Source organism: Zootermopsis nevadensis, unplaced genomic scaffold (genome assembly GCF_977971745.1).
Source record: "Zootermopsis nevadensis isolate Lab colony 2312 unplaced genomic scaffold, Znev_1.0 Znev_ptg000023l, whole genome shotgun sequence".
NCBI lineage: Eukaryota > Metazoa > Arthropoda > Insecta > Blattodea > Termopsidae > Zootermopsis > Zootermopsis nevadensis.
Genome location: NW_028259155.1, coordinates 5,292,511 through 5,314,532, shown reverse-complemented (window position 1 = coordinate 5,314,532; position 22,022 = coordinate 5,292,511). Strand labels below are relative to the sequence as shown.

At 36.3% G+C, this 22,022-nt stretch overlaps 2 protein-coding genes across 4 annotated transcripts in view; both read left to right on the top strand.

Moving 5' to 3' along the window:
• ova (ovaries absent) overlaps positions 1-3,088 on the top strand; it is a 28,166-nt gene extending 25,078 nt beyond the window's left edge. For both annotated transcript variants that reach the window (XM_022066770.2, XM_022066763.2), the window contains exon 11: positions 507-3,088. In XM_022066770.2, the coding sequence (XP_021922462.1) occupies positions 507-659 (153 nt within the window). In that variant the 3' untranslated portion in view covers positions 660-3,088. The remainder of the gene's footprint in view (positions 1-506) is intronic.
• Positions 3,089-4,097: 1,009 nt separating this feature from the next.
• cos (kinesin-like protein costa) lies at positions 4,098-22,012 on the top strand. Of its 2 annotated transcripts, none has more exons than XM_022066760.2 (19): positions 4,098-4,120; positions 5,208-5,394; positions 6,968-7,113; positions 7,754-7,876; positions 8,184-8,358; positions 8,815-9,035; positions 10,339-10,583; positions 10,945-11,153; positions 11,864-12,151; positions 13,037-13,200; positions 14,523-14,795; positions 15,291-15,577; positions 16,945-17,113; positions 17,695-17,886; positions 18,412-18,597; positions 19,187-19,336; positions 19,851-19,988; positions 20,502-20,793; positions 20,873-22,012. In XM_022066760.2, the coding sequence occupies exons 2-19, from the start codon at positions 5,328-5,330 to the stop codon at positions 21,028-21,030; spliced, it is 3,483 nt and encodes a 1,160-aa protein (XP_021922452.1). In that variant the 5' UTR covers positions 4,098-4,120; positions 5,208-5,327; the 3' UTR covers positions 21,031-22,012. The 2 variants fall into 2 exon arrangements, with proteins under 2 accessions (XP_021922452.1, XP_021922451.1); XM_022066759.2 differs by lacking the exon at positions 4,098-4,120 and adding an exon at positions 4,502-4,672.
• The last annotated feature ends 10 nt before the right edge of the window (positions 22,013-22,022 follow it).

The following is a 22,022-nucleotide window of genomic DNA, read 5'->3' as shown; positions in this document are numbered from 1 at the left end:
ACCACAAATAAATAAAATGTGAACTTGGTTATGTCCCAGCTCCAGACATGTCAATAATACATAATTTAGTTTGTACAATTTTTAAGTTTCTGTGGTGTAATTTATGTGCATTGAATCTAAGTGTTTATTATTGGCATGGAAATATTCCCCTTTTTTGGTATAGTCACATGAATTGTTCCCCTTACCTCTGTATGACAATGTTTTGCCTCATTCTCGTGTTGAGGAAGCAATGTTGGTTTAGTAGGATTTCAGGTTCTCGCAGTCTCCAGTATGAAGATGGCTGTCTTTTGGGTTGTAGTAGTGTTTTGTTTGGTAGAGGTGTACTGATGTTTCATAGGTGCCAGGCATCTTCAGTGTTGGTGTAGTTAATACTACTCGTTAGTCATTGGTAGTATTTTATGTTTCCAGTTGTATTTTTAGCAGTTGTACCAGGATTTGATGTGAATAAGTTGTATTTGTTATGCTGTGTTGTTGAGTGCAATGAGTTTGGCTTCCCTCGCAAACAGGGTGAGGCAGACAAGTGTGAACTGCAGCCGGCATTTTGGGAGAAGGATCTATTGAAGTACTACTACACACATGTTGCATCACAAGCATCCCCTGAGGTACTGCGTGCCTGCAGCCTTCAAAGACTCGAGAATCGTGAAGGATTTGTCTTGTAGTACCATGAGTTTCGGAAGTGAATTTAGGTTTTTGTGCTGTGAAATCGCGTCTCTGAAGGAGTTCCTATTAGGTAAGTTACAAAAGTTAGACTTAACAGTCACGTGGTGCATATAAGGTCATTTTTTCGCAGTACTTCGGTGTTAATTTTGTTTCATTAGTGGGCAGTAGAGAATCCTCCACCGTGCAGAATGCCACGAATGATTGAGCCAAAGGTGTCAGAATTGTGAACAATATTTTTATTAATAATGCTTATTTACTATTCTGCAACTCTTAATGGAAGGCACAGAAAGTATAAGTTTTTAATGAGCTGTTCAGTAATATTTAGTGTTGTGTATAGCAAGCACTGTTGATGTTTGATACTTTCAATGTGTTATATGCAGCCTGATTGGAGTTTGGCTGCACTAATGCCATGAAGTATACATGATTTTGTAGTTTAGAGTGCAGCCAGTGTGATTAGAGCTTGCTTAAGTTTTTTTCAGAATTTCTTTTAAACAGTTTGATTTTTAATTGGATTTATTGGTATTCCTTCCAGTCTAATGTGTATATTAAACATTATTGTTTGTTTTGTGGACGTTTCTTGTTGAGTTTACGTTTCACCCATTTTTTAGCAGTCAGTTTGGATGTCTTCATATTTTTATTCATGTTGATATGAAAATTATTATATAAGAAAAATTTGATCATTTCAGCTACCTTCAATTTTCAGAGTTTATTTTATAGAGGGTTTACATATTTAGGTCTATTTTTGCATTATAGATTATTTTATCTTATAACTAAATTCCTTTTAAACCAAATATTGAACAAGAGTGAAAAAAACTTCTTGAACCACTACTACAATATGGATTATGCAGTCAGATGGAAGGTTGTGTTGTTCTATGTGAATTATGTACATACCAAAATTTACCATATTCCAGACTGCGTAACCACTGACAGTTTAATATAAGCTTATGCTCGACACAGAATTTTTTATGCTTTGCTTAATTTTCAGTTAAATTACAATTCAGTGTAAGTTCATTCACATGAATACTTTCCATCGTTGAGCAAGAATGTGTATTATCACAGTTTCTGGCATGGGAAATTTGAGAAGCGTTAGTATTCTGCAACCATTTTGCACTCATGGCACCCTAACTTGTTAAGACACAATGTTGCCTCTCAAAAAGGGAAAACAAAACTATACATAGACAAATAAGTGTCTATGTATGAATACTTGCCCTCCAAGAGTGCAGGCATATGAAAATTAATTGTAACACGTAAATAAAGCTATTGGTGATGAACGTGTGTGTGTGAAAATGAGAGAAAACTAATTATGGACAAAGACTTTGCTTTTTCCTAACCGTAATGTGCGAAAATGCAGTTTTTTGTAAAAATTTGCAGCACACTGGTTGTGTAACACTGGCTTAGGCTATAGAAAATTTTATGGGCTATTGGAGACTCTGGAACTGCGGCTGAATATTCAGTTCCGTGCCCCAAATTGTGTTTTAAATAATGTAAGATAATGTTTACACAACTACAAATTGTCTGTCAGAAGTTGGCCTGTTCATTTAAAAAAGACATTTGTGAGGTAAGTGTTGTATAACTTGTGTTGTTGGTACAATCGTACAGACTTTTGACAAGATACATAATAATTTACATCATATTTATATAAATTCTAGACACTGTACAGAAAATGTTGACAACACATTTCACAGTTTGTTGTAATGCAGTAAACATCGGTGTATTGTTCCAAATATGTAACTGAAGGTTGATTTTTCTGAGAAATGATTCTGACAGCAAAAGTGTGTGAATTTGGTGTCTAATTTCAATGATCTCAGCCTGCATATTTATACACAGATTGGTGTAGAAATCAGGACATTAATTAAATGCAAATTAATATGCACTTTCTTGTGATTTTTACATTTAATTTAATTACTCTTTATGTCTGCCCTTACATAATTATTCACTATGGCTGCCTTTCATTCTGATACAACTTTGTGGCTTGGGATAATGAGTGTGTCTTGACTTTATATCATTATGTATATATCTATAATTTGGTTTTAGAATATGATTGTATATATGTGCTAATAATTTCATCATCTTCACTGTTATATGTTATAGAAATTACAGAAATGTAGAAGTGCTGAGTTGACATAAATTTAAAGTTGATAGAAGATTTCATAAAACTGTTTTATCTTTTGCAGTGGGCCCTCAATAACGATGGATATGGAAATAATTAAATTGTGAATGATAGCTTAGGAAGTTGAAGTATATTGAGGGCCCACTGTATAATAAAATAAGAGCCTCCAAAGTAACTCAGTTATTTTCTTGTTACATATATAATTGTTGAAAGACTGTGTTTAGGAGCTGTATGGAAATTATACATATGGGTTGTTAGTCCTTGCAGTTTTTTGTATTTGAAGTTTATGGAGACCAATGAATATGGAAGAAGAAATCATGTTATTTTTTTGGTAATATCTATGCATTTTCCTGGAACAAATAGAGGTTATTATTTTTGGTGGAACCAAATCCTTACCGTATGAATCAAATGAGAGGCTTGTTAAATATAGTGCATTTTTACTAATGCTTATATCTGAGATATTGAAATTATGAGATATTAAGAAGAGTATTTGATCTGGGAATTTTAGTAGTAGTTATGCCATGCGTAGGAAGGTTTACATCGTGTAAGACATTTTATTGTTATAAAAGTCATTGATTCAGCAGGAAATGGATTAGCAATTTTCTTTACACTTTCTGTATTTCTTTGTGCCGAATTTACATATGCTCAATCATATTATATTATGGGCTTGCTGCAAAAAGCCTCTCTTCAGAGAAATAATGGGTTTTGTCTATTCAAAATAGCATTTTCAAGGCTTTTTTTATTGTACAAAAGTCGACAATAAAAACTGACGATTCAATGAATATTTTTGTGGATCCAACCAACCAAATTCTTTTGGACAACTTGCCTGACGGGATAACCTCCCATCAGCAGCAACAGATCCCAGTTTGAATGTTTGAGGCTCCCGCCAGGACGTAACCCTGTTAGCGATAGCAAAATTTCCGTTTTTTTTATATTAAGACCGTTTACCATTTCCAGCAATGCGCCTTGTGCACAGGAATGGTTTCACCTAGGAAGGGACGATGCTTGCGTTAGCGCAGGCCTCCGCCCTTAGTTAGCTTTTTGGTTGGTTTCAATATTTTTGTGCTTGCATTTTTTTAGTTTAGTTAGTAAAGTTGGCAACAATGAAATGACTTAACTGAGGTTTGGTAGCCAAATGTTTTGAGTTAGTAATAGATGTTATTTGCAGTATGTCATAAAATAATAAAAATAGAAAAAGGATATACAAGTTACTCCACATTAGGAACTATTTTCCTTGGCAGTCTTCTCTCACCCCAAGTGTCTACATGACGTGTAGCGGGACAGTTTGACTTTACTTTTGCCAAATCCAGACCGGTTGTACAGCATGGATTCCTGTTCACCATGTAACAGGTATGCTTTTTCATGCAAATAAATTTGCCCTTATTAAAAATTTGACCTTGTAGGTGCACATGGGAACAGGATTTTATTTTTACGTTTTCGTAATCAGGGATCAAGACCAGGGGTTCTCACCATTTTTTGCTGCTGTACCACTAATTATAATTTAACACATTAAATGTAACACTAACCAAATGCGTTCAGGGAAAACTTATATATGTTAACATTATCTTTTGATTTTGTTACTGGTACGCATACCATTGGTTGGAAACAAATATAGGGGTGCGATAATAGTTGGTTTTATTACCGACTAGGCTATTGCTATCAACTAAAACATTAATATTCTCGACAAGAAGATGGTAGTAGGATCAACGTACGATTATTGTAACTTTCAGTTGTTTACGTATGATATGTGTGCTGCAGTTGGGTGGTTGCAGTGGTTCAACATAACCTGAATTTTATTGAAATTTTATAGTTTTGCTGTACGGATATTTATATGTATGGTATGAAGTACATTTGCGAATAGAACTCAAAATGATGGGAATTCCTATTCAAGTAGCAGTTCGGGTAAGATTAGTTGCTATGTTAACTTAGATTTACATATTAAGAATTCTGATCCACAAACGTATTTAATGAATGAAGAGTATATGTAAGTGGAAAAGCACAACATTGGACGAAGAGTGTTTAAGTAAACATTCAGGCTAGTATATATGTCATTATTAATAATTCTTGTAGTTTAATTTTATTATATTCTGTTCTTCAAAGTTTTGTACACACCACACACTGAACTAGAATTTTGGCATAAGTCATTTTAATATATAAGGTTCCTTGGATTTAACATATTTACTTAAAGCCAAGAAATACCAAATACAGTATAGGTATGAAATGATAGTGTCTTCTTGATATATTTTAACAAGACAGAAAGGTGTAATCTATACCAGATTACTCATAGTTTCCGCATGCATCTTGTGCACTGTTTCTTTCTGAATGTTGACTAGCTGAGCGATTGTTGGTGTTTCAAGACTTCTGATTGGAATTAGTCAGTTATTTCTGTTGGTTTTTGTTTTTTATTTAATATTTTTCTGAATTGTATTTTTTTCAGGTGCGTCCGTTGCTGCCTACGGACAGGCTACATGACGTTGTTTGTGTTGATAGTCTTCCATATGCTAACCAGATTGTTCTGGGGAACCAGAAATGTTTCACTGTAAATTATGCATTGCCCATGGATTGTTCCCAAAGTCAACTTTTTATCACTACAGTATACCCTCTCATTTATTGCGTTCTGGAAGGTAATATAAATATCATAAAGCAAAGGTGGTATTCATTATGTTAGTTTTAGAGTTTAATATATTTTCAAGTCAACATATGTCTCGCTATTCATATTTTTATTTACAGTATTGCACATATACCCTGATAACTTGTGACTAAAAGACTTGGATAGTTTTGAGTTTTGCCTGCATAAAGATTCCAAGCAATTATGTGCTATTATATGCATTTAATTTGGCAATATTTGAGTAAAGTTGCATTCAAAATAGGCGTAAATAGTAAAATATGTTACTTATCTATATAACATAAACTAGTTGTACATAAGTTATTTGCAGTATTCTGCAAACATTTAAGAGCTTTTGTTTTATTTATATTTTGTTTTGGTAAGTTGTGAGATGACTGAATATAGTTGCAGTGATGTGACGTGAGTGGTAGAAGGATAGTGTAAATTGGAAAAGTGTACTTTTGTCTAAACACAAGTTAGGTTAGGTTCATATAATTTTCATTGGACAGGGGCAAAGTATCTTTCATAACTCTAGTTTAGATTTACAAGGGGATCCGGTTGATTATTACCCTCTAATTTGGCTCCAGTACTTTAGTATGGCAGTAACATTTTACAGCCTCCATGGTTGTTGGTGCTTGGTGATTGAATTGAAAAGAGAGAAAAAACATGCCTGCTTGGGAACAGAACACAAGTCGCCTGCTCGTAGGCTGAACTGAACTATAACAGCAAACTGAAAGAATGATTCTTCTATTGAATTTTTAAAGTAACAGTGAATAATGTATTAAAAATAAAATTGTATATTACAGAGGAACAGTGAGGTGTCGATGCCTGATATTTTGGCCAAGAAATTAGGAGGGTGCACTGTTGTATGGCAAAACTGGAGCTGGATTGGAGGGTAACAATTCACTGTACCCCCTAGTTCGACAGCATTAACTTATAGAAGTTAATTTTATAACAAAATATATGTATTATATTTAAAATATTGGTAATGATATTTGAGTTGTGTGTTAGTTATAGTGTAATGTGTTAGGGACTTTATGATTAGTGTCAAGCACAGAAGTCTCTGAGTGAAGTTTTTTTTGGTTTCTCCAGGCTCTCTAGGTAGATTTTGTCCTAAAAATAGACCATGACCAGTTCCTTTTTTCTCCTTTAGAGTTTACAATTTGCAGCTTTCCTCCCACTTAACATTATGTAATGTCTGCAGTTGAGGAATCATATTTAAATAAACTGAGATATAAACAAACCAGAAGTTTTGCAAATTTTTTTCTTCACAATTGACCTGACGTTTTCCATCCTTGTGAGTTCTTTTATAAGGGATGAAAAGAGTTGAAAGGTAAATTGCAATTTTCGATCTAATGCTGAATTAAGAGAAAGTTACTAAACTTTCTTTGAGCTAATATAGCATGGGACATACATACAAATTAATATTTTGTGGATGATTGAATGATTCTGTATCAACTGCTTTGAATATCATTAAGTTGAGAGAATCATGTTTTGATTCATGGGCAGAATTGGAAGAGGAACACGTTATAGTCTGTCTCAAGTTTGTATCCCGATGCTTACGTTTTAGGACTCGCTCATTTCTGTTGCAGGGTATGACATATCGGTGATTGCGTATGGCCAATCTCGTTCAGGGAAGACATATACCATATTTGGTCCTGGTCTGCATTGTGCTTTAAGTGAAACTGAATATGGCGTTATTCCTAGGGTAACTAGAGAAATCTTCAGTCAACTGACGGTGAGTATCATTCATGCAATTGGTAATCTGTTTGTTTGTTTGTTTTTCCACAACTTATTATTAATGAATCACCCTTAGTCGACTAGTGATTAGCGTGCTCGCTACTGGACCCAAGGTTCACTGGTTCAATCCCAGCTGAGGTCGATGGTTTTTTAAGGGTGATAAAAGTCTGTAGCACAACTTCCTTCAGAGGGGAAGTAAAGCCAGCGGTCCCATGTCGTAGATTTACGGCACGTAAAAGAACCTTACGAGCGTGATACGAGATGTTTCGTAAGCAAAATTCAGCGGCCATTTCTCACCCAAGTCTCTCCTGATTCACTACTAGATGGCTATAGCAGACAAATCAGGATTGAGTAGAAGTTGTGCAGAGGCAGTGGGCTGGTCACACACTACTCATAAATGCACACTTCAAAAGACCAGGAATCTTCGTAAGTCGGGAGGTCATGGCCCGAAAACGGGCCAAAGCACAATAGATGATGTTATTAATGAAGTGCATTTACTACTTTATTTATGCTTTAATTATTCTAACAAGACTTTTCCGTGGGGTAAATTATGTGGGATCCAAAGTATTCGTGAAAGTTTTGTGTTGTCCATTAGAGAGTACCGTTGTTTTATAAGTATTTTCCATTTATTTTTTTAGCAAACTCCTGGAAGAACATTTAAAGTAACAGTGTCATTTATTGAGATTTATGATGAAGGAATTAGAGATCTTCTGAACACAAGCCAATTTAAGAAAAAAGTAATGATTTTAGAGAATTCAGAGGTAAGTGTCACAGGGTTATGAAAGTTGACGGACTTTTCATGCCTTATACGATATAACAGTAAAATTATAGTTTTATATATTTTAATCTTCATGTTTGTGGAACAGAGGCGTGATAATAAAAGATTTAGAACCGAATGATGGAAAACAGATATTCTTCTTAACATCCTTTCTCAGAAACCCTCGTCTGTGTTCTTCCTTAATATCAGTGGCCAAATTTCACACTCATTTAAAACAATAAATATAGTACGCGTTTTGTATGTCATAATTTTAAAAGAAGATATAAAACTTAATTGTGCTTTCTTTCAAGGGTACGTCAGTTGTTGTTGGGGCTGAAGAAATTGAATGTCAAAGTGTTAGTGAAGTATTTAATTGCTTGCATATAGGAATGAGTAACAGACAAGTAGGATGGGCCACAGATCAACAGCAACCATCTCGTTCCCATTCATTATTCACGTTAACTCTTGAGCAGCAGTGGAGTGTTGGTAAGTATAAAAAAAACCATCAGCATTATTAAGCAATTTATTTAGTTGACAGCAATAATTCAATTAATGTTCAGTATGAACATTGAGCAGTATGAAATGTACGTCAGGCCCACTTGGATTTTGATCTCAGAGTGCTGTTAATACACAGCTTCCTTATATCCTGAATTTAGAGCAGTCACTGTCTTATTTCTGCATGAATTATGAATTAGCGCAACAGCCTGAAGTCGAGCCTTGGTCTCCTCCCATGTAGGAGGTTTCTCGGTCTTCGAAGTGTGCATTTATGAGTAGTGAGTGACAAGCCCACTGCCTCTCCACAATTTCTACTAAGTATTACCTCGTGAAAATTATATATTTTACTCTAAATGTGGAAGACGTCAAGGCAGTTAAGTTATGTGCTTTTACAGCTTGAAAAATCATCTGTATTTCTGTATTAATTGTATGCGACTTATTTTGCAGATAACGTTGTTTATCATACATGTTCGAAAGCTCAGTTTACTGATCTTGGTGGCTCAGAGAAAACAGTTTTAATAGAAAATGGTGGTCATTTCACATCAAAATCAGTTCAACTGGATTATGGATTGGTAGCTTTGGGGAATGTTGTTTCCGCACTAACTGAACCGCATTGGCAGCATGCGCATGTCCCCTATATGCAGTCCGTGTTAACAAGACTTCTTAAAGTGAGTAAACAAAACTATTGTGGTGTGATTGTGTTGAACTTTTGTAATCTGGTGGTATCAAACTAGATTTGTTTTCAAAAGACCCCTAAATTCATTCCCAGTTACTACCACAATACATAGAAAAAAGTTAATATCTTCATCTCCTTCTTCTATGGCTCTCTGGTCTGTATTCGGTCCATGGCCTCCTCAATTCTCCTCTTCATTCGGTCCTCTGCTAGGTCCGTCTGTCTGAGGCTTTGATTGAGGTTTCAAAACATCTTCCTTTTTAAGGTGCAAGGTTGTTAGCCTTGCGACCAACCCCAGGACCAGGGTACCTGTCTTAGTCTGACCTCTCCCCCTCGATCAATCTGGCTAGGGAGGCCCTACCAGTAGCTATGCTACCGCCAGCATAGCTTTTGGGATCACCGAGGTACTCAAGCCCCACCACCACGACAAGGTGCAGGTACCATTAAGTGGGGAAACAGTTAATATAAAAATAGTATTAAAATATATTAAAATTGTCCGTCAATCACAATAAAGTAATATAAGATAATTAAATGGTTAAAATATTATCCTTTGTTCCGTATCGAGTACTCGATTTACATATGGAACATTCTCGACATGTTTCGGCTTTCATAGAGCCGTCATCAGGTGTATGTTATAAACTCTTAATTCAATTACTAATTTTTAATTTTCTTATCATTTCTTCGTTTTTCACATTGTATCAACATTTATTGTTGTGTTATATATCATTGATGCAATCGTATTGTCGGAGTGATGTTCCATATGTAAATCGAAATTTTAATATATTTTAATACTATTTTTAAATAAAATCACAATATGACGCACCTACAATATCTTAGTTAATATAAACATCAGTAATTACCTGAATGTCGCTGTAGATGTGACATCCATTCAGGAAATGCTGTAGGTTCTTATGTATGGAAGTTTTGATAATGTTCAAATGCGGTAAATTAGTTAACCGTTTTTGACAAAAAATGTTGCGGATGTATCTAAAATTAATGAAATATACGAGTTCAAAAGAATTAATTAACTTTGCCTTGATTTTAATCCTATTGGTCCCTAATTTTTATTAATATATTTATTTATAGTTCTGTGTTTTATGGGAAAAGATGCTGGTAAAGCATATCATTACATATGACCAAGAAATCTGCTGCGATTGTACATAATGTCACTTGTATTAGACACCGAGTATCATAATCGTCATGTCATTATGTTCCATATGTGGTAAATAACTCATATATTTATCTCAACCAAATGAATTGATTTCTTGCCCATTTTTAATATTTTTAATATTCTGTAGAGTTCATTTGGCGGGAAAGCTACTACATTGGTAATCGGATGTGTATCACCAGCTTCTTTGGATTATGATGGAACACTAAACAGTTTGGGATTTGTTACTCATATACGAGGCATCACTAACACTCCAGTGATGAACAGAGCAGCAGTCAGCAATGATCTTGAACGTATTGCAGAAGTTACTTCAGAGGAACAGTATACGGATGTTCCGGATTCAGAGGAAAGGAGTACGAATGTGGATACGTTCGGGTACGTAGCTTCGTTATCGTTCTGGTGTTACCAGTGAATTGCAGCTACACATTTAGAGCAGATTTTATAATCTTCTGACAAGGTTATCCAGTTTGTGGGCTGCCAAAGATATTTATTTTACACTGTACAAAAGAGAAGAGCGTTTACCAGAATTTTAAATTTATTGTGGACAGCACACTGCCAAAGGGCTGAATTTGTCCGTGATTTCTTGTCTTCACATCCCGATTTATAAACAGTTACTTCTTACACTCATTATGCACTGTGAACATTCTTCGTAGACGTTAAAAATGCAGAAACACGCTAATCAGTTTTCAAATTAGTATGCATAAAAGCAAATTAAGGTAAAGAATTTGTGTTTCAGACTTGAATTTGCGGCGTCTCAGTGGTTGAAATTGGTTGCTAATGCAGAAGATTTGTTCAGCAAACTTGTGAGCAGTGCAGGCCTTTCTCGAGACGAGAAAGATCAGATTGAACGTTGGCTGTGTTTTAAACAAGAATGCGAAGAATGTGTTGGTAGCGATGACGCTGCAAGTTGCAGGGGTTTTGAAGGAAGAATACTAGAAAGGATAGGTATGTTGACAAATTGAATTCAACTTATTTTTAAAAGAAGATTGCCATCTTCTGGGTTGTTGCGCCGTGTAGTCTGGTAGATGTCCACCAACAATTCAGAGGTCATGCCTCTGTCATCAGTCCCACGCATCGTTATAGTTCACAGGCACAGATGACGCAACAACGGCTCACCGTAGACCAATAACGGCAATCAGGCCAGTGGACATAAAAGCTAAGTACTCCTGTGCAATTAACGACCAGGAGGTGTTATATAAATATGGTTTTGTAAAATACATGACTTTATGCCCCGTTAAAAACCATAATCTTTTTTCATTTGTATTATATGAATTAATTTGTTTTGCCACTGATGATGACCTCTTGAGGTCGAAACGCATTTGGCATTGGTGTCCTTTCAAGTGTGAACAGTTTTGTTTGTATGCATGATTTTATATTCCAATACATTACACGGTATGCAAGGTTTTAAGACGACTGATTTAAACCAATTACATTCACTAGCTGTCGCTTTAATGTGAATTGCTTGCTGGCAAATTAAGAGTGGCAAGAGAGGTTAGGTTAGGTTGAATGCAAGGGGAAAAGGGAACATTTTGCTCAGTTCGTGTGATTTAACCCTCTGTGTGGGACAATAATTAGCAACTCAGGATTATCTGATGACTGATTTAAATTTGGAAATTTAAATTTCCCGTAGAAGTACTGGAGTAATGTGTTTTCAGATGAGATTACAGAGTCAGAGGAAAAGAGTGAAACTTCCCAAGTAAGTTCCTCTCTAAAAGTGACATCAGACTGTAGCAAGAATGTGGGTGAGAAGACTAATTACGAATCTGAGACGGAAAGTGAACAGGGTTCCCAGCACCCAGATTTTTTAGAAAAATTGGATGACCTGATTAAAAAATTCAAGTATAGAACAGACGGTACAGTGAAAAACAGAAAGGATTCATATATTACAGAAGATGAGAATGAAAAGACCGGTATGTCAAAACACTGCTTGGATGACGAACAAGGTAAGATGTTAGTACTATATTAAATTTTAAAATTTTGTATGCTTCAACAGATATTTAACAATTTTGTTACATCTCTTAACAGTCTACACTTTGTATACACGTTATGTACTGCAAAAGCGTGTCACAAAAGTTCTGCGGGGAATTTACAATGATTTCTTTCTTTAATATTTCCCATCTACGTACTTTCAGAAAGACCTGCAGAAATGTGTTTTGTTTTCAGCTCTGTTCATCACTGTTAGATTTTCAGTCAAAATTAATCAAAAAGTTCAAAATTAATAAAATATTTTAACGTCTGAAACATCAGTAAATAACTTTCTTCTGTTTAATGATTTATTTCACATTTGAATCACTTTTAAATTTTTTGAAATCCACGAAGACTGCGGCTAACTGTAGGCATGTGTTTACTGATGGGAATGATGGGCTATATTTGACTTTCACGAGAAAAAGAGACCGGAGTCTTCCCGTGTTGCATAAACTGAAAAGACTTTACCAGGCAACAGATATACAATAAAAACAAGAAATATGAGAATAATAATTTAAATTATTTTATACCTAGACTAGTCTTAATAACTGCAATGTGTTAAAACTGTAAATGATGCTTTTACTACTGGGGATATTTGAGAATTTATTTAGTATGTGGTATAGGTCACGTACGTTGCAAACAAATTTGTATTATTTGACTACATAGGCCACATCCTTTATGGAAAAGCAAGGTACATTTTTATAAACTTTTATAGCATAGGTTTTAATGAAGAGATATCTGTAAAGATGATACATTAGGGTTGAAACATTGTGGGCTGCTAATGAGAAGATGTATAAATTGTTTGTTTTTCGGTAGTTTTTAGAAGTGTGTCTGTTTTTCTATCATGTTTATATGTTTTTTAGGTGATGAAATCCTCAGTATGTGTTGTCCATCAAAAGTGGCACCCTTTGTAAGTCACAAGTCGTTAGGTGGCAGAAGGAAAAGCATTCATCCTGGAGCAGATTTGCCTGATATTGCAATGGCAATGAATTATGCAAGATTAGGAGCATCTATGAAAGAGGCTGAGGTATTATTTATGTATTTGTTTGTGTATTCAGTTTATTTTTAATACAGTCTGAAGTGGTGTAGGACCATGTGGTCTAGTAGAAGTTGATTGGCATTTTAGGGTGGCCACACACGCTCTTGCTTGCCGGAAGGCTTACATCCCTGAAGGCAAACCGGAGCGTGTGTGGTGAATTTGGCCGGAAACCGAGCCTCCGATAAATCTGCAGTCGCTTGATTTCTTGCCTCGAGGCTTACTGAATGTTTACAAGTCGTAACGTGTGTGGGCAGAGACGAGGGTAAAGGCAAGGTTTGTAGCATTTAGTCATCTCAACCAGCCACCGAGAACTTCAAATCCTTGTAGTTTAACTAAGTTAAACAGTTCCAAATATGTGTCCTCATCCATTCGAAGGTAGTTATGCCAGTCCGTTGGCTTTAATCAAATTTCATTGAACAAATTTATGTGAGAATATTTTGATCCATCTAACCAACTTCTGACCCACTTGGAATGTTTCAACTTTCTTTTATTTTTCAACATTTAAGTAACAGCAAGACCGATTAAAATCGCATCGTCTTCACTGAACATGTTGTAGCATCGACTTAAGAATAAAAAGACTGAGCACAAACCTGTCACAAAGTCTGAACGTGTGTGGACTCTCAGAGGTTTGAGGCTTACCTTCCGGCTTTAACTTTGAAGGCAGGCCTTCCAGCAAGCCAGAGCGTGTGTGTGCCCACCCTTAGAGGTACATGCTGTCTCAGAAATGTCAGTAAATTTTCACTGGATTACACAGTGCTACAACTTAGAAGACAGCCATCTTCATACTCCCCAACATGAGAACCTTAAATCTCACTTGTTTTTCCTTACTAGAGCAACGCGCTTCTTTCGGAGCGCTTTCTCTGGTCTGATGTTTTAGTTCTTTACGTCGCTGTTCAGAGGCCAACTGTTCTTGGTCAGTCAACTCTCTACGTCCAACTCCACCCTTGCAAATCTTTGTCTTATAATCGATCATGAAATTTTGATTATTTTCACTAGTTTAATTCCGTCTTCATTTAAAATCTTGATTAATATATCTCTCATTACTGAATCTTTTGCTTTCTTGAAGTTAATAAATAAGTGATGTACTCCAAGTTTTTCTTCAGTATCAGATAAATGAAGAATATGTTATGCTGATTGATTACTTCATAATCTACACTGATATCTTCAAGAAAATAATTATTTTATACAAAACAGAATTGTAATAATAATAATGTTAGAAATATAATAAATGTGAATTTTCTAAATTAAGCAGGTAGTTGATATGCTTTATTACCGGTCAAAATACATAATTTGACTTGATTATTTTGTAGTCCGTAGCAGAAGAATCATGCGAGGGAGATGTTAATATTGAAAGAGAAAACGATCATGAGACAAGTGGCGGTGCGAATAATAGTGTAATCCAGGATAGTGCAAGTGAAGTGCTTCCACCTGCCTGCACTTTACCACCACCCGGGCCATACCAAGAGCTACAGATGCTTTCCGCAGGGACTGAGGCGAGACAAAGCCAGATTCGTCAGGTACTGATTGACCTGGACGGTCTTCACAAGAGACTTGAGGAGTTGCAATGCACTATACAGATCAAGGTAACATGATTCAGTTTACTCAGCAACAGCTAAGATATACTACATTTATTTATGTATAAAATGAAGCTTTCGCGGCGACTGAAGTTGATGAAAGACTCTCGGGCCATAAGCCGCGTCAGGTGGCTGAATGGCGAATAAACCATATATTCTGCCAATGTTTCGAGAGCAATCTCTGCCGTCCACTGCCATTTCCCATCGGCGAGCGCGCTACGGAGGACCAGTTTTGTTACGCAGCTGCCCTGAGGATGAGACCAGAGACCATTCAGCCACCTTACACGGCTTATAGCCCGAGAGTCTTTCATTTACATTTACTTAATCTGAACATCTTGATTCACTGAATTTAATATCATGGTATCAATATAACTTGTATTCTGAATCACCATTGGGCAGATACCTACTGCATGTTTAGCTGACTTAGCTGTCTGTAGGTCTTCGCCCTAGGTACTGCAATGATAAAGGTTCAAGGAATCTAATTCTTATTTCAATAATTTATAGGAACAATTCATTGGTGATATGATCAGAAATAGTGAAATGAGAGCATCAGCGAAACAAAAATTTCAGAGGAAGAGGAGTAAATTGGAGGAGGAATATTATAAGACGAGGACACATCTAGCACAAGCCGAGAATGCGTTATTGTTGACAGCTAAGAATTGTGATCTGAATGAAGAAAAGCTACAACACAAGAAGGAAGTTGAGAAATATAAAAATCTTGCAATACATTATGAAAAACGTCTTAAAGATATTGAGATGGTTAAACAGATAGCGGGTGACAGTGCTAGAAAGTAAGTTCAATTCTGTATCTTTGAATTTATTTATGATATTTTAACTGTATTTTGACGCAGGTTATGTGTAAAAACAGACTCACTTCACTTCATATAGTAAGTTTTGGTAATTTGGAGTACTGCTTCAGATTCGAAGGTAAAAAGCTCTAAGCATTTACAGTCTCAATCAAAACTATGTGGAGGTAAGTGGTCATCTTCATGGTCTGATATCAGGTTCTTAGGTGGCGAGTGTGAAGGTGGCTATCTTCTGTGTTGTTGTTGTCTGGTAGAAGTTTACCACTATTTTAAAGGCTTTTGCTGCCTCCGTCATCAGGGTGATTGCCCTTATCACCCTGATGATGGAGGCAGCAAGAACCTCTGAACTGTCAGTAAACTTCTACCAGACTACATGGTGCAACAACACAGACGATGGTTGTCTTCAACTTTATTGTCTGTGTGTATTCGTCCTGAAATAAACGAGGCCACAGTTCTCATTAAGAGGAGGTTGGATCTGACCTACATTTTTGGATGCGGTGAGGAAAAGAAAAATTACCGATAGTCATAGTATGATTCATAGGCACACGTATAATAATTTTTCTGCACGAACTTACTCCATGGAGCCGAGTCCTTCCTGAGAAGCCAGTAGTCACTTAGCCACTCCAGAAATTCCCAAAATTTTATGGAACTGAAAGGTTCATTACCATGTTCACAAGAATCCGCCACTGGTCCCTGTCCTGAGCCAGATGAATCCAGTTCATACCACCCCATCCTTTTTCTCTAAGATCCATTTTGTGTCCATTTTCCTTTGTTTAGGTTATTCCAAAGAAATAATTCTTCTTTACTTTTGTGTTTGAAATAATTTTAAATATGAAATTATGTTTCATATTTACATAATATTCATACTTAATGAAATGTGGGCTTCCAGCAGGTGACAAGTCCATGTTTGTGTTGTCTTATTTTACATTTAATTCTTTTTCGCAGGTAGTTATGGTGAATACATTATTTCAAAATTGTTGGTAGGTGAATTTATGACACAGACCTTCAAATTAGGTTGCTCCAGATCTGTATTAGGAGGCACCTGGTTTGAATCTGACTTTTACTCAGTTTATCCAGTCAAATTATAGGATAATATATGGCATGTTCCTGTAAGTCCATACTCTGATGGAGGAGGGGAGGTGTTAGACATTCCATATTTCTAACGATACAACATTCATGATAATTTTCCCACTTTATGTGACACAACTGAACCAGTATATAATTGAGGAACCTAAAATATGACATGGATCTTACCCAAGATATAACATAAAATTGAAAATTATGCCCAAACAATTTATAATCAGCTAATTATTCACTTAATTTGGCTTTAATTTTACTTTTCACATTGAAAGGGTTCTGGAATTGGAAAACAGCCTCAAAAATTCCAAGAAGCAAATGGAGAAACTGAATAAGCAGCTAAAGCAAGAGGAGCGGCACAAACAGTGTTTAGAACAGGAGCTTATAGAAGATCAGCGCAAAATAAAGGATCTGGAACAGAAGTATAATTTGCAGGCCACAAAGGTACAATCTCTGAAATTAAATGTATCTAAATTGCACCATGTCCTTAATTTACCATAACCTAAATAATTATTCCAGGAAAAAATACAAGTGATCACTAGGTTTTTCATTTCAGTTTGAACATCGATACCTGCTCGTTTCATTTATCTTCGTTGTCTTGTCGAACGTTGTTTACAACTGTGCTTTTTAAACACCTGCCACTAACAGTATTAAAATATTTTACCTTTATTTCTTTCTACAAGTAATTTTTACAAGAAAGAGGTGTGCACCGGGTATTGGTCGGGAAGCCTGAGGGGAAGAGACCGCTGGGAAGACCTAGACATAGATGGGAGGATAATGTCAGGTGGGATCTATGGGAGATAGGAGTTGAAAGAAACTAGATTTTGTTGGCTCAGGACAGGGTCCAGTGGAGGGCTTTGGTTAATTCGGTGATGAACCTTCGGGTTCCTTTATCACTGCCTGTATTTCAGATTTATTATTGTCATGTTATGAAGAGTTCGTCTGTTACTTTACCTGTGATTTCTTACACTATTAAGCAGTTGCTTGCTGTCACAGTTACTATAATTTACTTCAGTTTCTTTCAGTTGAATGCGAAAGATGCAGGCGAAACTTTAGATGAGGAGAGGCTACGTTGGATTCAGGAAGAAGAAAGAATCGTTAGCATGAGAGAATCATCACAAAGACTCCAGGAACAGTTGTTACAACAACAAACAATGCTGGAGAAGAGAGAGGCATTTCTGAAAGAGAAACTTTGTCTTGAAAATTTCAGGACGAGGGTAACTAAATATTCTTGATAAGTACAGTAGTGCCAATACATTTTATAGTAGCAATATGTAGCATGTTTTTGTAGCCACTCTGACTACAGTTTAGTGTTGACATCTTTGCAGACGACGTCTTAAGGTTCTGTAATCAGATGTGGTCCAACACACCTTTGCTGTTTATTTCTGTATTAATCATCCCTTGAAGAGAACGGGGTAGTATAAAAGACTTAAATATACCAAGAACAGTGATGAGAGGGAGAATAATCCTGTTAAGATCTGAATGAGATGGGCGGGGCATGGATGGGACAAGAGATGTGCACCGGGTATTTGTCGGGAAGCCTGAGGGAAAGAGACTGCTGGGGAGACCTAGACGTAGATGGGATGATAATCTCAGGCGGGATCTATGGGAAATTCTGTTCACAGAGTGCTTGTAACAGTAGTGTAAAAGTAAAGCTATCCCACGATACGCGGTGTAGCCGCTTTTGGGTGGGGGAGAGATATTGTAATAGTACTAATTGAATTTACTTGTATAATTTACAGAGTATAAGGGAAGTAAGTGCAAGAATATCTCATATAGAGCAAGTACTGAAAGAGAAATCAATTGATATGGAGAAGGTTGAGGATTTGGATGAAAAAGAAGCATTAAGGCATGAAATTCACAGCCTTCGGAAGACAAAAGAATGTCTTTCAGAAGAACGGCGTGGTCTTGATGAAAAGCTGCAGAAGGTAAATGTATTGAATTTATATGATTTGAAGCTTTTACGGCGACGTAACTCTATAAAATCTTCTAGGGCGATCAACCACGTCAAATGGTTAAACAATAAAACCGACGTTTCAGGGATCGTCCCTGTCCCCGTCATCAGGGTTCTGAACCATTTGACGCGTCTGATCGCCCGAGAAGATTTTATTGAATTATTGAATTTAATGGGTCATTTCCAGTACTGTGTGTATAAAGTGTGTAGTTACATATTTGTTATACATTTGACTTTATTTTTAGATGTGAAAAATAATATGGACTTCACTTTTAAATACAGTGGATTCTAGTTAATTGGGACACATCGGGACTAGAACACTTTGGCCCAATTAAACGACTGCCCCAATTATGCAAAGTTCCATGTAAAGAGTTAAAAATGTTTGTTATTTAAGATTAGTCCCAAATAAACGGCTGCCCCGATTAACTGATGGCCCAGTTAACCGGAATCTACTGTACATGTTTTTGCATTTTTTTCATAGTTTTGTGTTATTTTCATTTGTCTTTCTTAACTTGTGGAATTACTAAATTTGTGTAGTGGTTTAATTTTAATAATATTTTCAGGACAAAAAGCTTTCAACGGTTGAAGAGAGAAAGATGTTAGAGTGTGAAGAAGCGATTGAAGCTATTGATGCTGCAATTGAATATAAGAATGAATTAATATGTGGAAGGAAGGGGCAAGGTTTAGATAATAGTCGTGTACAGCGAGAAAAGGTAAACTAAAAGATTTAAAGCTTTATAATTACCGATACTTTGCATCATCGTATTAATTTATGTAGTTCTTAGGATGGTTTGTTACTGTGGTTTAACTGTACATCACTTATCATTTTGTTATGTTATTTCTGAAATTTAAAATATCTAATTAGCTTATTTTTTCAATATTGCAAATATTGTTATGGTTGTTACAAAATGTGAAAATTATTTATCCAAAATATATATACAAAATATCAGATAATTTATGTTGAATTGTTGTAAATGTGATTCAGGTTGAAAAGTTGATGTGGCTGGTCCATGTAGGCACTTTTCAGTGCTGTTTAAACATTTAATTTCTTTTTACTTGCTAAATAACTATTAATTTCACAAGAAGGACTGTGCCATATGGTATTTTTTAATGCCTGTCATTACAGAATAATTTTATATTGCCAAAGAATGTTTTTTGATTTATATATTGCATTTTAAATGTTATTAAATGTAATAATTATATTAATATGTGGGATGGCACATACAGGGTGAGAAGTTGCTGTTAGATCGCCTGATGAAGCTTTCACCCATGGAGATGAGAACTCTACTCTACAAATATTTCCAGAAAGTGATAGACCTCAGGGAAAATGGCAGGAAAATGGAAGTTCAACTTATGGAGTTAGACGTAAGTTCCTTCGGTACTGAAGTACGAGGACAAAGATGGTTCTCAAAACAGTGTTTTCTCCATTCAACTACCAGACATGGCTGGTAGGCCAAGAAGCTTGTACAGTTGGGAGCTTGGATAGCTCAGTCAGTATAGTGACTAGCTACAGGCTGGATGACCGAGGTTGGATCACGATGGGGACAGAGGATTTTTCCTCTAGCCTCGCATACCATTGCTGTTACTCAGATTGTAATAAAATATGTTTGTAGATATGGTTTTTCTCTTCCTCTTATTATATTTATGTTCTGTTTTAAGCATTATTTGTTTTGTTTATCAGTAAATATGTAATGGTCATGAATGAGGAAACTTTGCTCTGTGTTTAACTGTATGCCTACATTTTATGCTTTTAAAAGTTCTTCAAATCGCTACAACATATTTATATTTTGTACATCAAACATTAAAATTTCAATTTGGAAAAAGGGTTATATTGTTTCATAGTCACAGTGTGTCTTGATATTCTACATTTTGTTGCAGTTTCAGACAGAGGCTCAGAGTTGGAAGATTCGATCACTAATCAACGCTCTTCATAAGTCCCATCTGGAGGCAGAGCGGCGGATTGTCGTCCTGCAGAAAGAGCATCAGGAAAAGCTTCATATTATGTTACGTAATTTTGCCGAGGAATCAAGTGCAAGTTCAGGTGCTGAAGCTGCTAGTCGCCATCTGCTTCTCGATAGGGACGCGGAACTTGGCAAATACAGACGCGAGAACAAGAGTTTGAAAAAGAGGATTCAAGAGCTAGAAGCATTGTTTAAAACTGACGCAAGAGGTAAGGAGCATAAGTTCTTCGTTTATTAGTCGTGTGAAGACTTTGATTGTTATTAAATATGATCTGTCTTTTTTTCCAGTTCGGCGAAGAAGTAGAAGCATAAGTCCAGTCGCAATACCGCAGCAGAACTTGAAACAACTCCAAGGCTCAGGTTCTGCACCAACCACCAAAGTTACCAGACAGAAGAACAAACTTATTATTCAGCAACATAATTCTAAGAAAACGTCAAGGAGCTAGCAGAAATGTCAAGTGACTTAAGTCACGTAGCGTATTGCTCAAAGAGTAAGGAACGTTAGATAAGAAACTTTAAATTAAATTTTGTATTCACTTATTTATACCTAAGAAACTGCTGCTACACAGCTGGAAATCCAGTGACTTATAAATTTATCTACGATAAATAATTCTGTCCGGTCGGGAATTTGATTGAAACGTGATACCAAACGGTAAACTCGGAACGATAGAGCGGGACCTTAGTAATGTGGCAGTCTTGTACTCAGCCATTTCAAAGAGAAGTGCTATTTTTTTTCCGTGTCCAGTACACACCATTCAGCATGGTGTGCATTGGTGGTTAGCAGGATTCATGACCCATCAGTACATGGGTTCGATCGGGACCGCAATATTTAACGCTCCTGCCGTGACCCCCTTTTTGCGAGATGATGATGAAAGTGGAGTAATTGTTGGGATGCCACGGAGAAACCAGGGAAACACCAGAGGAAAATTTTGTGATGCCTAGACCACGGCCTTGCCCAATACAAGTTGTAAATCTGAGCACCACCGGGAGTCAAACCCAGGACTCCAGTGTTACAAGTCCAGCGTTCTAACCGCTAGACCACCATGGTGGTAAGTGCTAATCACATGCCTCCATACTGGACGTACACGCTTGACACGTGGGTACCTATTGAAGGCCTCTCGACAGCCGTTGTGTCGGCACTGTGGCAATCAACTCGCAGTTCAACACATTTTATTTAACCTCCTTTCATATGTGAATCAACAACAGAATTTCTGCGCTTTAAAGTTCGGTGGTGACTACATATACCTCCCATTTGACAATCACTAACTCATTTTTGTTTGTGGAGTGTGTTAATGTGTTTTTTATGATTCTCAGAATAAACAGCTGTTGTTTTTTTAAACAGCATTAATTAATTGACAGTTTTGTTGTAGAAGTGTCGTGTTTTCTAATACAAGGCTCTTGTGGACCACAGCCTAATATTTACTTGCACTGCACAGAT

Bases quoted from the DNA above. Each gene is read 5' to 3' on its own strand.
- cos (XM_022066759.2), top strand. From the start codon at position 4,640: ATGATGGGAATTCCTATTCAAGTAGCAGTTCGG. The intron at 5,395-6,967 runs GTAATATAAATA...TTTCTGTTGCAG, and splicing joins CATTTATTGCGTTCTGGAAG to GGTATGACATATCGGTGATT. The intron at 9,036-10,338 runs GTGAGTAAACAA...AATATTCTGTAG, and splicing joins TGTTAACAAGACTTCTTAAA to AGTTCATTTGGCGGGAAAGC.